Genomic DNA, 18180 nt, shown 5'->3' with positions numbered 1-18180 from the left:
CTTTTATTATTGAATTAACATAATAACATTTTCCCCATTTTCCGCCCTTTTTTAGAATACGAGAATTAAATATAAAAGCAATGAAGGGAGGAATTCAACAATCAGTATTTTCAAGTTGTGAATTTATCGGAATTTATAGAATTGATATGAGATTTTAAACATGTTAAATACCGGTATGACCAATCAGAAGTGCGAGACAGTGTGAGAATATAGGGAAGGTTGGTGATGGTTATTATATTTATATAGTGACGTCAGAGCAGAGAAAGAAATGTCATGAACGGAACTAAGAGCGAATCTGTCAAACAGTTGTGAACGATTGAAGAGAATCACCTCGTTTCCGTCTCTCCTTCCCGTCCATAACTCGAACAAGTGCGCGCACGACTAATTTTCGGATTCAATTCTCCACCAAACAACATAATGAGTAGTCAGATATTTATCACAAGTTTTCCATTTCGAACCTAGAGAAAATAGGACTGCCTTTTGTTTTCCATTGCACACAGAACAGATGAGAAAAATGTGTTCGAACGCAGTGGTGTACCATGCGATTTCCAAGCCCAATCCTTTAATTAATCAAATTGGCAGAATCTGTCTTTTGCAACCCTGTCAGAAAAATCGTTATTCCTGGGGATCTGTCAATAATCATTTGAGCAGAACTTTTGCAAATGAGAAAATAAAGGAAAATGGCATACCGGAATCTTTAATTCTTAACAGAAATACTGTCGGGGTTCTAAAGAAACCTCAAGTCAAGGATTTTGCAATTAAACTTACATCTGAAGAAAGAGAACTTTTAATTTCAACTTTGCAAGAATGTCAGTCGATGAAGATTAAGGCAGAATACGAAGGTATGTAGTACACTTTTTTTCTAATAAGTTAGTCTTTAAATTTCAACAATTTTAAAGCAGATGAGCTTCATCCGTTATCTGCGGTTATTCTCGGATTTCTAAACGATCCGTCTCTGTATCACTCTGCAGTTTTCTATTTTTATTATATTATCCTAGTATTTAAATTTTATTTATTAAAACTTGTTAATTTAATTCATTTTCGTAAATTCACATAGTCATTGATTATTATTATTATTATTATTATTATTTCTTATAATTCTTATAATAGTCCTTCCGTCATTCATTGATTCTGATGTCTACACCTGAAATTAGTCATTTTTGAGTATGTTTTTATTTTCTTTAGTTTTGACAAATGACAGTTTCAATTTTATTAAGGCTATATAAACAGGGCGCATGTCTGCCCTAAATTATCATCTTTATAATTTGTATTTAATGGAATTTTAAACTTTATAATCATTATTTAATCGAAACGTTGGTGTCTACAATTTAATGTCAACATTATTACGATATTGAGAATAGATATTTGTTATATTATTACATACATTTCGAATTAAGTCATTGCGGCCTAATTTTTAAAAAAAATTGATACTTATAGAAATGACTCTGTATGAACTCTGGAGAACGAAATGAAAAGAATTATGTTAAAATATTTATTACTTTTCTTAAAATAATATGAGTGTAACGTGGAGAAGGTGCGGAAAATTGTCACTTTTTTATCAATTAGAAAATATTTAAAAAAGCATAGAAAAATTCTTAAAAGTGCAAAAAGAATTATTGATTCATGTTTAAAATTAGTTGATTAACCCTAGAAAGAGTATGTGAATTTAAATTTGAATTTAAATTTAAAAATATTTGAATTTATCTGAGAAATTCAATTAAAATTGTTTTGAAAATAATTGATAATTTTTAAAAAATTTTATAGACACTATATGATAAAAAATTTGAATTATGTATGCAAGTTGTAAACAAATAAATTTTTGTCCCCTTTTTGAGGAAAAAAATTACCCTTTTCACTTTTTTTGAGGATAAAAGATACTGTGAGCTTGGATGTTTGCCCCCCCCCCAGAATCTTATATCACTTCTATGAGATCGAAAGAGATAAAACACTATATGAATTCCAATTTTTTGAATGGATACCCTCCTTATCCCAAATTGAAATAAAAATCAATTGTTTTTTGATATTTTTCACAATATTGAAAATGAATAAATAATAATGAACAATAATAAAAATTGTTATAAATAATAAAGATGGTTTACAAATTTAGAATTGACAAAATTCATTTACTTAAATGGAAGGTGGAATTAATTAACATTTAATCTTTTTAATTGTTCTTTTTTAAATAAAAGTAAACATTTTTGAAGCGATCAATTACATCATATTACATATTACATTTTAAAACTATATAATTTAAAAGCATGAGTTTTATATATAATTTTTCATGTAGAAAAATCATCTACAAGAGAAGAATGTCTACTAACATCAGTCATTCCATCTCAATTTTATCTCCATCTTCGTTTGGCCGGTTTTACTGACAAATATAGATTAACAAGGTATGCTAGTCAGTTCTAAACTTGCAATATTATTTTATTTACAAATTTATAATTATTTCTCATTTACATAATCTTTTTAATTAATCATGTATATTTTATATTTTTAAAGCACTTTTATTTGCACCATTGTATTTTTTGCATCTTTATTTTTCGTAGGTAAAAATATTTTTCTTTCAATGAAAATTAGGGTGGCCCAAAAAAAATTCCAAACAATGTTATAGGTCTTATTGAAGTGTTTGCAGAGTCACATAAAGCATCCTTTTCTGTTAACTTTATATTATCGTAACCCAGAAATATCTAATTATGATATAAAGCTGTTCTTTATGAGATATATATCTGGAATGCAGTCAGTAATTTTTGAGTAATGCATTAGATTGAATAATGGATATTACTTCTTTAGCCATCATTTCTATTAATTCATTTTGAATTTTGTCAAAATATGTCAAAAATGCTTATTGTAAAAACACATAATACCTAATACTTTAAGAGCTACATTGTATTACAGGGCTCGGATTGTGCGACTTTTTCGACTTTTTTCGACTTTTTTGTGAAAAAATGCGACTAATCGACTTTTTCGAGATTTTTTTTAGTAAAATGCGACAGAAATTTAAAAAAAAATTTTTAATTTAAAGGAAAAAGTTTGAGTCAAAAAAATGTTCTGTTACATTTATTTACAAATTTCTTTCAAATTTTTCGAAAACATCAATAATTTCTTTTTTAAATAAATATTTAATTATTATTTTTCCATAGGAATTAAAATTTTTCAAAAGATTCAAATTCAAACCTATTTCAAATAGTGATACAATCATTATATTTTACTAATATTATATAAGACTTTATAAACAAAAATTTTTAATTATTTTTTAAGAAAATATATGAATTATTGGGAACAAATTTATAAAACATTAGTAAGTAATTGAATTTTTGCAGAAGAATTTTGATATTTATAATTATTTCGCCCTCGACCTCCACTCGTGTCACAAAAATTACCGTAAAGAAATGGCTGCCTTTATCCTCTTGTTGCTTAATATACTATTTTATCATTGGAACAAATTTTAAAAGAAAGTACAATTATTCACCTTTCAAAATATTCTACACCCGATCCGATCCGCCTTTTTTCACTAAGGTACAACAATTTAAAGTTTAGGTTCCACGACCTAAAAACTGAAAAAAGGAAGAGAAGTATAATTGGAAAGTACTTTAACTTAAGCATCTGATTCTAAATATTTTGGGATCGTTGATTAGAAAATCGATGTCGGATTTTCAAAATTCAAAATGGCGGATCCAATATGGCGGCTGTCAAAAATAAAAAATTGAACTGATTCGCTTGAAACTTTTTACTCGGGGGTTTTTAAGGTCGCTAATTACGAATCTGATGTCAGATTTTCGAAATTCAAAATGGCGGATGTAATATGGCGACATATTTTTAAAAAATTTAACGGATTTGCTTGAAACTCTTCATTTGGGTGTTTTTGAGGTCGCTTATTACGAATCTGATGTCACATTCTCGAAATTTAAAATTGCGAATCTAATATGGTATTATATGTTGGTAAAATCAAAAAACGTGAAATTCGAAGTCTTTTGAGTACTTGAAAAAAAGATTTCCACACCTATAGATATGGGCAAATCTAAAAAACATGCTCACTTCGACAAAAAAAGGTAAAATTTTTTAATTTGTGAGCACTCATGCATTGTTTATATCATTTTACTCATAATTATTCAATAAATCAGAAAATATCAATGTAATTAATATTCATAAATTGCTTCAAAAGTTAGACGGAAAACAAACTTTCGGGTATGCTATATCACGAGTTACAAACGACCTGACTTGTGAAATATAAAACAAGAAATAAACAAAATTCAAATTATACTATTGATATTATAAATTTTATTAATTATCATTTATAAAAATTAACTTTATCATTTTCTGCTCCTTGTTTAGTTATTCCATATAAGTAACAAAAAATAATCGATTCTCTCATACGGAGAAAAATGGATAGTTAAAAGTTGTAACGAAGTGTTTCGTTACTTACTCGGCCTAATTTGCAATGTGTGGGAAAAGTATTTTCAGAGTTAAGAAAATCGTTTGTTTGTCTCTTTCTTATCAAAGGTCTGTCTCGTTTATTGTCAAGTCTCTTGTATATTCTTTCGTATCAGCGTGTGAGGAGCTGTGGTTTTCGTGAAATCAGAATTTAAATGATTTTGCGCATGATTAATTGTCAGCGTACGTCACATGGTCAGCGACCCTTTCCAGGTTTCTTTCAGGTGCCGTTCCGTGGGGATAAGAAGAAGGGTTCTTCCGAAAATTGCGAAGGAAAAACAAGGAAACGATTTTGATAGCGGGAAAGCCTACTGGGGACAATCAGATGGTTCGACATTAACTTGCGGGTTTCCGAGAAGTCGTGACGCGGTTTTGACGAGTGTCAGAATCGAGAGTTATAGTTTGAGAATTTGGTTTATTAATTTGTAGTTTGTTTAATATTTCGAGCTTTTGAGTTTTATTAATAAATTGTTATTGTTTATTAATTTGGTGTTTTAATGTGTTTGAGTTTATTGTGGACCGGAGGAGAGTGCCAAAGATAAGAGAATATTTGTATGGTAGCGTCTCAACGGTCGTGTTTGAAAAGTTCGTTTGGTTGTTCGTTGTTCAGTTGACCAGTTTGCATCACGGCATCGTCTTGAAAGAATTCCCCGATGAGATTTTGTGTTTTTGAGAAAGCGGTGTTTGCGAGTAGCAGAGTGTTTCTTGGACGGGATTCGATGCAAATGTTTTAAATTGAATATTTTAATATATTAATTTGATTCATCAGTTAATCTCTACGTCACAAAGTAGATAGTTAGAAAATATAAACTATAAATATAATCAAATTTATTATCTGTATAGTCAGAAATATTATCTTCCTGAAATATTATATATTCCCGTTTAGTATATCTAGATTATCAAATTTATTATCCTGGATAGTCAACTTGGCGAGCGCTTGCTCAGAAGTTTGATTACCGATCACACTCAAGAAAAACGGCACTGCCTGTTTCAAATGACGTGAAATTGGTAAACATTCATTTTCTAACAAATTTTTCTCTGTTCACAGGCACTTTTTACAGAATCTGACAACGTACATTTGTCACAAATGTTTTTAATTGTGTGAATTGAAAAGATTTTGTTAATCCATGCAGAAACGCGGTTGCAGGATTGGAAATAATAAAGTAATGTAATGGCAGGCCACAAGACGCATGTTACAGCCATTTTGACAGTAGAGGGCAGAAGCATGCAGGGAGCGTAAAGGCTCAGCTGTCAAAATGATTCGCATTACTTTGCTATGGTAATTCCAATACTGCAATCGCATTTCTACATGGATTGACAAAATCTTTTCAATTCAGACAATTAAAAACATTTGTGACAAATGTACGTTGTCAGATTTTGTAAAAAGTGCCTGTGAACAGAGGGGAATTTGTTAGAAAAAAATGAATTTTTACCAATTACACGTCATTTAAACCGGTCAATGCCGTATTTGTTGGGTGATAACTGTTGGTCGCACATTATCGAGAAATTTAAGAGACCATCGAACACCGTTAAGTAGTTTTATATTATTCGAAATTTAAAAGCATTGTCAAGTTTTTTTATACTGAATATCAGATATAATATTGCTTAAAAAATATTGTTAAAAAATATATAAAACTTACAATTAGCAACATAACCTTTAAACCTGTCAAAAGAATTTAAACATTTCAAGAGTATCGTTAAATTAATGTATTTTGTTCTTTAAGATTTTCAGATTTTCCATAAAAAATTGTTTATCTAGGAAAAATGTTCACTAATTTCTAAAAAAATTAACTTTTATCATTAAATATTTCTTATTGATCAATTTAGATGTGTATAAACACAGCAACTTGCGTTTATTATCTACACGGAGAATATTAAATATTAAATATTAAATATATTTGGTTATCTTTATTCTAAAGGCCTAAGCACAATAGATTCGCGAAAGTCGTTCGCGAACGCAAAGCATGAGTTAGAAAAGAACAGAGATATATTTGTGTCCTTGTCTATCTCATGCGTCTCGTTCGCGAACGACTTTCGCGAACCTATTGTGCGTTGGACTTGAAAGTACGTTAGAATGTGAGGATTTTTCGTGCGTTGTGCTAATAATTTCAACATTAATACGAAAATATGATAAGTTCGTTATATATTAAGCAACCTTCGGTGTACAAAAATTACTATCTGCATTAGAAATAGTCTTATTTTTCTTTAGAAAAGAATAAAATGCTAGTTTTTGTTTGTGAAATAATACGGTAATTCTAACCTTTTTTCCACATATAGATAGAATATATAACAGACATTCTAACGTAACATACCAATTTTGGAAGGACTGCGGGCGGACTTAACCGATTTCGCCCGAGCATCACCGAGTCCATCACCTGACGTCGCGAACTAACCCTAATGTTTTCGAAGTTGAAATTCACACGTGTATGAAAGAAAAAAACCTTTTATTAATAAACGTGAATGTCTCCTCATGCCAAATTAAATTCAAGAACTGTTCCTCAATATAACATAATTTTTTTCACGACTTTTACTTATTTACATAATTTGATTAGTAAGTTATTTTAAAAAATGCTCTCTCTCGAAGGCACATATTTTTCCACTCGTTTAATATATAAGGACGATTCAGCTGTGTACTTCTAACGAATCGTGCGATCTTTCGGTTTCCGTGACCAATCGTCGTGTCTTTACTTGCGTGTGCGTTAATAATATAGGTTAGGTTCTTACGTCGTGTTAAATATATTTACCTACAGTTACAGTGACATACACTAATGCCATCTACCATCAGATCCAAGTATCACTATCGTCTCTATGAGTATCTATAGACAATTAATTTTTTGTGTTTCTTTTTAATTCATGGCTTTCCCAACTTTGCAAAAATTATTATTTTCTTTCTAAAACAACATACTAATTTTCGTTAGTTTCCTTATGAAGAACTGTAAAATATATACTGAATGAGTGTTTTTGATAGTCTCAATAGCAATTTCTATAACCTATGTCGTTTTTCCCTTGAATCTAACCTAACATACTAAAATGTCTCACCAGTTTTAAGAATTAGTGGTATTAAAAGTTTCTCCGTGTATAGGATAGTCAATAAATGTGAACATCTTGGATAATGGCAGTTAGTATGTAAGTTTGATTATCCCAAGATACTAAATTTGAATATCTAGATGCAGTGCTGCCAGATTGGGAGATTTTTCTTCAAATTTGAAGAATAATTTGTAGTTTTGAGAAATTTGAAGAATTTGAAGAAATTTTTTTAAAATTTGAAGATTTTTTTTAAGAAGTAAGTTTTATTAATTTCTTTTTTAAATAACACTAGAATGGTGAGAGATGAATGTAAATTGTTACCATTTGGTAGTGTTTTGTGACTAAACCGTAAATGCATAAATGTGAGAGAGATATGTTCGCTATATTTGCACCGAAAGCAGAAAACCATGAGTACAAAAAAGATAGGTAGATATTGTTGTTCTTTTCACTCTCATGATTTTCTGCTTTCGGTAGACGTATTCTGCTCACATGGTATCTCACCCTGATATACGTAAGAACAGTCTCTTGCAGCAGAATACAATTTACCATCAGAGAATAAATTTTGTTTGGTTGAAACATATTCTATGATCTAATGCAAAACCTTTCAGATCAAATATTAGTTATAATAATTATATAATTTCATAATATTCTTGATTCTAAGTTTTTTAAAATTTGGAGATTTTTTTGAAGATTTTTTTCATAAGGTTTTGAAGATTTTTGAAGAAAAGTTTTAGAAGTTTGAAGAATTTTGATTTTCCTGGTCTGGCAGCACTGTCTAGATGGTTGTCCTATAGTTGAGTATCCAAGATCATCACCCATGGTTATCTAGATAATAAATTTGACTATCCATTTTTCTCCGTGCATTCTATCCCGTTTGAGGATTTTTATATCTAGCGAAATTATTAATAAATACATGGCAACAGTAAATACTAATCAAGAAAAAAAAGTATTTTTAAATATAATAAAAATATAAAGGATAATATTAAATTACCTGAAGACATTGCGGTTTCTTTACTTTTGACGTTAATGAATAGGTTACAATTGACAATTAGTATGAACTTCGTCATTTATACAAAAAAACAAATGTTGGCTAATTTTAAAATCATAGCTTTGCACCAACTTCAAAATACATACGTGAAAAACCACACGATGCAGTAAATCACGATTTTTATACATTCCTAATAAAAACTTTTTGAAGCATTTTACAGGTATATGTAAAAATGAGAAATCTATCAGTTACAAAAGAAATTATGTGGTTTTAAATTATTTTGTAAGTGTGCCTTCAAATAAGGTGTCATTTAAATAAAGATTACACTCCACCATTCATAATATTTTACCATTAAAGGTCAATTTATTTTAAAGGCACAAGTTTTGTTAACATACCAAATTGTTAACAATCGTTTGTCAAATACAATGTGTACTTAGAAATTTTTAAAAATTAAAATGCTTCAAAAACTACATGCAAAAAAACTAAAATAATTTATTGTGGTTGAAATTAGAGTCACCCCTTATTAAATACTCACCATTTCGCTATTTTTTGTTGCACAATTTTCTCACTTAGTATATTTGAAATGAATAAATAAGAAATAATAATACACAAAATATCAGATTAATACATAAATTGCTTCAAAAGTTATTTTCAGTTCAATCTTCCATCTCCTAAAAATCACCGCCAAATTTTTGAGTTTTTCTATTATTCTCTGACTTTTAAGTCGCATAACACATAAATTATTCAATTAACCACTCCAAACTTTTTCTGAGGCATTGAGTAGTACAACATGTATTTTATCCAGAAGGAATTAGGTTTTTTGTAGGGCATACGTACATAAAAGTTGAATGTTTTTTAGATTTACCCATATCTAAATTGAGAAAAGATGTATTTACAGGTCCAGATATAAGCAAAGGAGTGATTCTGTATTATATTCTGAAAACGAAACCAACTATACGAAGATCCTTTGAAGAAAAATGTGTAAAGGTTCATAAAAAAAATAAAACTTTTAATTTTCTTTACTAAAAGAGTGTATAAATTATGCCCTAAATGTTCGAATTTTACGTTTTTCGATTTTACTAACATACAATACCATATTAGATCCGCAATTTTAAATTTCGAAAATCTGACATCAGATTCGTAATTAGCGACCTCAAAAACCCCCGAGTAAAAAGTTTCAAGCGAATCCGATCAATTTTTTATTTTAACAGCCGCCATATTGGATCCGCCATTTTGAATTTTGAAAATCCGACATCGGTCGTGGAACCTAAACTTTAAATTGTTGTACCTTAGTGAAAAAAGGCGGATCGGATCGGGTGTAGAATATTTTGAAAGGTGAATAATTGTACTTTCTTTTAAAATTTGTTCCAATGATAAAAAAAATTTTTTGTAGATTTTATTGAGAGTCAAATGTTGCCAAAAATGGCCTTTTTTACTCTTTTAGGTTAGAATATCTCAGAATCCTGACGTGATAGAGCAATTTCGCTGCCAGTTTTGGATTCAGGGTGAAAAATTACATCGGAAATGACTTATCCTGTTTCTGAGTCTGACAAAATTCTAAATTTTGTAGGCCTGTGTAATTGAAATTTTGAGGAGAATTTAAAAAAAATAGAAAATAATTTAATTTCTGCCAAAATTTTTTTTACTTTTTGAAGATAATTGAATTTTGCAAAGAACATATATATCATATAACTTTTGAAAATAATTAAATTTCCAGGATGAATTTTATTATTTATAAAGATAATTAAAATTTTGAGGAGAAATTTAAAAAAAAATTAAAAATAATTTAATTTCCAAAATGAATTTTATTATTTATAAAGATAATTTAACTTTTGATAAGAATTTTATTTAAAATTTTTGCAAATAATTGAATTCCAGAGAAGAATTTTATTACTCTCAAAGATAATTGAAATTTTGAACAGATTTTTTTAAAAATGTTTAAAAGTAATTGAATTTTGCAGAAGAATTTTACTATTTACAAAGATAATTGAAATTTTGAGGAGAATTTAAAAAAAAATTGGAAAATAATTTAATTTCTGCCAAGAATTTTCTTACATTTTGAAGATAATTGAATTTTGCAAAGAATTTTATCAGAACTTTTGAAAATAATTAAATTTTTATGATGAATTTTATTATTTATAAAATTTTGAATATAATTGAATTTCTGCGAAGAATTTTATTACTTTTGAAAATAATTGAATTTTAGAGAAGAATTTTATCAAAATTTTTTTTAAATAATTGAATTTCGTAGAAGAGTTTTATTATTTATAAAAATAATTGACATTTTAAAGAGAATTTTAAAAAAAATGTTAATAATACATAATTAAAATTTTGCTATGAATTTTATTAAATTTTTTAAAATTATATTTCGGATTGTTTGATATTAATGTATCTGTTGTCGAGAAATGTGATTTTTTTACAATTTTGACAATTTTGTGTTTTCTTTTTGTCGTTTTTTTGATTTTTTCTAAGATTTCATGCGACTTTTTTTCGACTTTTTCGGAAATTTTATGCGACTTTTCGTGACTTTTGTTGAAAATTTATGCGACTAAAGCGACTTTTTTTGAGTCTTAAAGACGACCCGAGCCCTGTGTATACAAAATTCGCTCGTGCAACCTGCTCGTGATATACATCGGGGAACCCTAATACCGACGGTTCCATATATTTTAAGTCTAGAATTGAAATTAAGACTCTCTCTTGTTCCTAAATAAATATTTTTTTAATTCTTATTCAACAGGTCAATTGGCTACTTTTCGATGGAGAAATAAATTTGGTCGTCCGAGCGCGATTCCGTCGCTTGGACAAGTAGATCCCACAGGCAGTTATTGTGCAGTTCCTGATGACTGGCTTCTTCAAAAGTATGGTAAGAAAATTGTGAAAAGTTTTTTCTAAAACATTCAACTCTCTAAATCTGAATAAGTGAAAATTCACTTGAAATGTGTCAACAGTCTTTGACTTAAAAGAGTATTGAATTTATATGCACGGAAAGACTCCTTGAACGCGGAACTATCCTACACATTACAGATTATGCAGAATAAGTAACGATTCACTTCGTTATAATTTCTTACAATTTTTAAATTAAAAATACTTGAAAATTTACTTTCTTGTGTTGCAGACTTTTGACGTATTCTAATTGATTTTTGACTTTTAGTTATATTTAGAGAGTGAACTTAAGAGAACTTTACAAGTTTTTCTTAATAATAATTTATGAAGAGTCGAATGACAATTTAACGTATTATTAAAGGGTAAAAAATTGTTTGTTTTGCTTCAAGCGGACACATCAAAGAATATCAATGCATCATGTAAGCTTGCATGCAATTAAAGTATAATGAAAGTTTAAAAGTTAGAATTTTTTCTAATTGCACTCAAAGTTTTTAATATTAGAAATGAATTTTCATACATTTATCACTTAAGTCTTGAAATTTCCACTGTAACGACTACTTTACTACATAATTCACTGGGATAAAAAAAATGACACATAATTAGATGTAAAATCGAATTTGTCCCTTCACATCACACATAATCCAACAAAACTTCAAAGCCTTAAACATCTTTAACTCCTATCAAGCAAGGAGTTTTTAAAAACTTGGATTCTTTCGTTTTCAATACTACCGAGAAGTTCGACCAATATTTTTATTCTCCAGACGTCACATTCAGTTAAATTTTTTAAATTTGTGGTAGTTATGCCTCATGGTGGTACTTGGGCCTCTACAATACCTCATATTTGCTCAACAGAACTAACAATAAAATATATACCTTTACTTAGTTTAGCATGCAAAAAAATTTAGCATAGTCCACGCTTTACACTTTTAAATCATCCTTAAAATTCCAAACAGGGACATGACTGTATAACTAAAATTCTGTTACTAGATTTCGCTACTAGTATTAGAAAATAGCCATATGGACAAATCTAAAAAACTTACTCACTTTGACAAAAAAGAAAAAAATTTTAATTTGTGAGCACTCCTTCATTGCTTACATCATTTTACAGGTTTATGTAAAAATGATAAAACTATCAGTTACAAAAGAAATTAGATGGTTTTGAATTATTTTGTTAGAGTGTGTTACGTATGACTTCGTAACATTTTTATATTTTTAGTAAAAAACATATTGTAATTAAATGAACTTAATAAGAAATTATTAATGTCAGTTTATGAGGTAACTTGGGTGATGACATTCAAACAAATCTGCAAGGTAGCAGATAATCATTAAGTACTAACTTAATATCACAATAATAAGTAGGTCCTTCCTACCAAAATGTCGTTCAATATTAAAAAGAATCGACAAAGGGAAATCGAGGCAGTTGCCCGTGAATCCTGACGAAACAAAGTATATTGGCCATAGTAGCCTAAGTTAGGCAGTAGTTGCCTTTAGTCTCAAGAAGAGACTGAAGAATATTTGTTTAGAGAATTTACGTTGATAATAAAACTAAAATAAATCCTAATAGAAAATTCCAGACTCTAAAATACAGTCAAAGTGAGTATTATTGAGAAATTTAACACAAACACAAAAGAACACATACGCGAATCATTATTATAAACAATTCTTTTTAATTATAATAAAATTGTGCCATTAAAAATTATTTAACTGCTCATTTTATTTGAAATTAGATTATCCTATTAATAAATTCATAGTACCATAGTACCATATTCAGGGTTGTCACGCAACCTGAAAACCTGGAAATGTCAGGGGATTTTTATAAACCTTGAAAAAACCTGGAAAAGTCAGGGAATTTTGATTGGAATCCTGGAAAATTATTGTTTTCTAAATCTATTGTGCTTATTCTTGAAATTTAATTTTTCTTTATTTTATATTTCAATTTTCTTAATTCAATTTTAAAAGAGTTTCCTATACAATTTCTCTTCACAATGATTCAATTATTTTCATAAATAATAAAACTCATCGCAAAATTTCAATTATTTTTAATACAATTTTAATGGAATTTCTCGAAAAATTTATAATTATTCTTAAAAATTTTATTAAAATTCATAAAAGAAATTCAATTATTTTCAAAAGTAATAAAATTCTTCGCAAAAATTCAATTATGGTCAAAATTTTAAAAAATTTATAGTCAAAATTTCAATTATCTTTATAAATATTAAAATTTTTCTCCAAAATTCAATTATTTTCAAAAATTTTAATGATATTCTTTTTAACAAATTCAATTTCTTTTTCAAAAATTCTCCTCCAGTCAATGACTTTCAATATGTACTATTTTTAAAAAAAATTTCCAAAAGAAATTAATTATTTAAAATTTTTTTTTATAAATTTCTTCGCAATAATTCTATTATTTTCAAAAATATTCAATTTATGTTTACAGAGATTCAATTATTCTTATATATGTAATACAATTTTTTACAGGGATTCAATTATTATTTTCATAGATAATAAAATTCATTGCAGAATTTCAATTATTTTTGATACAATTTTAATCGAATTCCTCGAAAAATGTAATTATACTTAAAAATTTTATTAAAATTCGTCAAAAGAATTCAATTATTTAAAAATTTGTTAATAAAATTCTTTATGAGAATTCAATTTTGAGAAACATTCAATTATTCAATAAATTACTTACTTTTTGTATTAAAAATAATTAGGTATTTAAAAAGAAATATTATTAAAAAATTCTTCTCAAGAATTCAATTATTTTCAAAAGTAATAAAATTCTTAGCAGAAATTCAATTATAGTCAAAAGTTTAAAAAAAAGTTATAGTCAAAATTTCAATTATTTTTATAAGTATTAAAATTTTTCTCTAAAATTCAATTATTTTCAGAAATTTTAATAAAATTCTTAGCAATATTTCAATTATTTAAAAAAATTTTAATAAAATTCTTTGGAAAATTCAATTACTTACTTATTTTTGTTATAAATTTCTTCGCAATAATTCAATTATTTTCATAAAAAATAATTAAAAATTTTTTTTTATAAAGTCTTATAATATAAAATGATGATTTTATCAGTCCAAAATTTTTAATTATTATAAAACATGAAGATATCGATTGCTCCGAGTCGAAGACTCGTAGTGATCGATATTTTCATGTTTTATAACAATTTTTTATAAGTTGTTTAATTTCAAAAAGGTTTGAATTATAAATTTTGTAAAATATAAATGTAGTTTTAAAAACCTGGAAAAGTCAGGGAATTTGAAATGAGCAAAAGCGTGGCAACCCTGATAATATTCTTTTCCAAAATACGGTATTTAGAAATTTTTAAAAATGAAATGCTTCTAAAGTACATGCAAAAACCCTAAAAATGTTATGATAGTGGAACGTAGAATCATGCCTTTTTAATTACTCACCGTATTGCTATTCTTTACTGCACACTTTTCTCACCTGGTATATTTGAAATGTATATATAAAAACTAATAATACACAAAATATCATATTAATACATAAATTGCTTCAAAAGTTATGTTTAGTTCAATTTTCCATGTCCTAAAAATCACCCAGAAATTTTTAAGTGACTGTTTTTTAGATTTACCCATATATACAAAAAAGAAGAAAAATGATACTTTTCAGAAGAATGAACTTGCACTCAATATTATTAAAGACATTATAGCTCTGAGACAGAAAAGCTAATTTTTTTTAAGAAAAATAAAAAATAACTAATGCTTTATAAGAGTACTATTTTGCCCGCAAACGGGCGATAAAGAATATTTATTTTGGAATTTCCAACTGAAAGAAATTGTTTTGTATTTCCAGTCGAGACAGTACCAGAACCTTGTAGTAGAGATCTTTTGCGAGGTAATAAGTTATACTATTTTCATTTTAAATTTTCTATTTCTTGTAATCGTAAAATATTTATTCTTTTTAATTTAAAGATTAAGATCCATAAATATTTCAAGTTTCTGACGTCAAGTTTTATTAGATAACTGATGATTGTTTTTATTTTAAATGAAAATAACATTTTTTTTGCTGTATTCGACTTTCAATACAGTTAAAATTTCCGATTAATTATTATTTCATCTATAACTATTTTGAATATTAACTTAATAATCGAACATTTTTGAGGTCAAGAACTTGAATTCAATATAATTTTAAAAATGAAACTGTAATAAATGAATTAATAAATTGCATTCTTTAGTCTTGGTCGCTAATGCCATTCCCTTCATTGGATTTGGTTTTCTCGACAACTTTATCATGATTATTGCTGTACGTATATTAATGTCATTAGAAAATAAAAATTTTTATTTCAAATTAAAACTGTTTTTAATTTTAAAAAATCCTTTGTTTAATTGTTTTCACTTTTTTCAATTCTTTAATTCTTAGTATCAATGGTTAAAAAATAAATATATGTATATTTATTTTAAAAACTGTCTTGAATATAGGGAGATCGCATTGAGATGTACTTGGGAACTGTTATTACTTTGTCAACTATGGCAGCTGCTGCTATTGGAAATACTTTCTCAGATATATTGGGAATTGGATCTGCGTATTATGTTGAACTTTTAGCACAAAAAATTGGCTTCACACCACCAAAGTTAACACCTATTCAATTAGATCTACCAAAATCGAGAATGTCAGCAAATATGGTAAGTTTTAGTATATAAATGAAAATTAACCCTAGAACGGAAATTGAGTTTTTTATCCTCTAACGGAAAACTGGGGTGGTGTAGAACCCCGAATTTAAAACATTTATGAAAGGCTTCTATTTTACTGAAAAAGGGGTTCAGTAGAGTGAATTTTCTTCGTTTTTTTAAGGGAGTTGATGGTATTATTAATTTTTAAATAAAGTAAAAATAAAGGTAAAAAAGTTATTACTTTAGTACGGCTTTATATGAAATTTTATCATGTGAGCATGCAATTGAAAATATAAAGATTTTTTTAGAGATTATTTTTGTTTTTAAATATTCTGTATTATACTATATTTATCTGAAAAAGAAAATTAGGACCCACAACAATTGGTTCACTCTCGGTAACTGGTATGCATTCAAAATGATTCTTTTGCGCTAAACATTAATTTGAAACAACAAATTTTATATGACTGTTAAATTTATAAAACTGAAAAAAATTTTTATAATTAATTTCTTGAAAAGTTAATTGTAAAATAAGCTTTTAGTTGAAAGTAACTCACGTTTTTAAATGAATAATTGAGGCCTTGGATCCAATAACTCGCCCGACGCTCGGAGGCACGCGCTAATACCAGTCGGGTAGCAGTGAGTGGCCCAGAGGCGCTCACTGCTCACTGACTGGCAGTTGCGCGTTCCTCCGAGCGTCGGGCGAGTTATTGGATCCAAGGCCTCAATTTTAAAAATAAATTTATAAAATTTGACTCTTTTGAACTTTGCAGGGTCGAGTTATAGGAGTAACCATAGGTTGCATTTTAGGTATGACTCCTTTACTATTCCTTCGTCATGAAGAAAAGACAGAGTCAGAAACAACAAAAACGTCCACGGAAGAAGCTCCTATATTGAACGAAAAGACTAATTAAAATTATTATTTCGCGCTGGTTTTTCTTTTGTATATATGTTTAAGCTGTATAGATGATACATATTTCTGACAATTGACATGTTTTTGGTTAAATTCGTTCAAGTTTTTCTGTAAAAATTGATATTATATTTGTAAATAATTTTATATATATAGTTTTTGATTATATATTATATAAAACTATATGTGTACGTCTGTATGAAAAGGGCTCATTTTGTTACTATTGAACTTATTTATATGAGTATAATTATTTTCTGAGAAAAGATCATATTTTTGTTTTTAGCTTTTAAATTTCACGGCATTAAAATAAAATTAATGAATCACACATAAAATCGACTTGTTCCGTGGATTTTCACTTTATAGCCATAAATCAGGCTTCGCACTCTTCTACTAAAAGCTACTATTTGCTACTTTTTTGATATGAGGCTACTTTTTGGCTACTTTTTTGAGCCTAATGCTACTAAAAGCTACTTTTCTCAACAAATAGTCAAATTTAGATTTTTAGTTTTCACATTTCCATTTGAAAACAGTGTTAAAATCTAAACATAATTGAATTCTTTCGACAAATTTTAATCAAATCTTTCAAAATAATTGCATTTTTCGACGAATTTGATTAAATTTGTATTAAACATAATTCTATTTCTCCAATGAGTTTTATTATCTATGAAAGTAATTGAATTATTGCGAGGATTTTATAAAAAAATTTCAAATAATTGATTTAAAAAAAAATGTAGATAAACTCTATTTTTAATAATTCAATTCCTATGAAATTTTCATTCTTTTAGAAAATAATTAAATATTCGTGTAGCATTTTGTCAAAATTGTTTTTAAGTAATTGAATTCTTGTGGTGAATATAAATGAATTCTTGTTATTCATAGAAATAATTGAACTTTTACAATGAATTTTATTAAAATTCCTGAAAGTAATTTAGTTTTGTCAAAGTTTTACTATTTATGAAAATAATTGAATGTATTGCGAATAAATTTTTAAAAATAAAATTATAATTATACGGTGACTAACTTCCCTTGATTATTTTCGAAAAATTTAAATAAAATTCTTTAAAAGAAGTAAATTATTTGTAATAGAATATAAAGAAATTTCAATTACATCAAAAATTCTCAATTAATTGTTTATAAAAATTCAATTATCTTGAAATAACAGAGTTAAAAAATTTTATTTTTCAAAATTTTCAAAAAAAACTTTGCGAAAATTCAATTTTATTAAAAAATTTGAAGTGTGTATATTTTTTTAAATTAACTAATAAAAATTTTAACTATTAATCTTCGCACTTAGAAACATGAAT

The 18180-nt window shown here is 27.3% G+C and overlaps 2 protein-coding genes across 5 annotated transcripts; both read left to right on the top strand.

Moving 5' to 3' along the window:
• Positions 1-505: 505 nt before the first annotated feature.
• Positions 506-17208, top strand: LOC122501813 (transmembrane protein 65). Of its 3 annotated transcripts, none has more exons than XM_043611572.1 (7): positions 506-842; positions 11187-11312; positions 11722-11751; positions 15152-15193; positions 15534-15601; positions 15778-15981; positions 16740-17208. In XM_043611572.1, exons 1-7 carry the CDS (start codon positions 506-508, stop codon positions 16878-16880), a joined length of 948 nt encoding a protein of 315 aa, XP_043467507.1. In that variant the 3' UTR covers positions 16881-17208. The 3 variants fall into 3 exon arrangements, with proteins under 3 accessions (XP_043467507.1, XP_043467508.1, XP_043467509.1); XM_043611574.1 differs by lacking the exon at positions 506-842 and adding an exon at positions 9348-9436; XM_043611573.1 differs by lacking the exon at positions 11722-11751.
• Positions 4185-9437, top strand: LOC122501816. 2 transcript variants are annotated; one of them, XM_043611576.1, is made up of 2 exons: positions 4185-4859; positions 9348-9437. In XM_043611576.1, exons 1-2 carry the CDS (start codon positions 4627-4629, stop codon positions 9418-9420), a joined length of 306 nt encoding a protein of 101 aa, XP_043467511.1. In that variant the 5' UTR covers positions 4185-4626; the 3' UTR covers positions 9421-9437. The 2 variants fall into 2 exon arrangements, with proteins under 2 accessions (XP_043467511.1, XP_043467512.1); XM_043611577.1 differs by having other exon boundaries at positions 4185-4847; positions 9348-9436.
• Positions 17209-18180: the final 972 nt, after the last annotated feature.

Source organism: Leptopilina heterotoma, unplaced genomic scaffold, assembly GCF_015476425.1.
Source record: "Leptopilina heterotoma isolate Lh14 unplaced genomic scaffold, ASM1547642v1 Lhet_217, whole genome shotgun sequence".
Lineage (NCBI taxonomy): Eukaryota > Metazoa > Arthropoda > Insecta > Hymenoptera > Figitidae > Leptopilina > Leptopilina heterotoma.
This window is presented reverse-complemented; position numbering and strand designations above follow the sequence as displayed.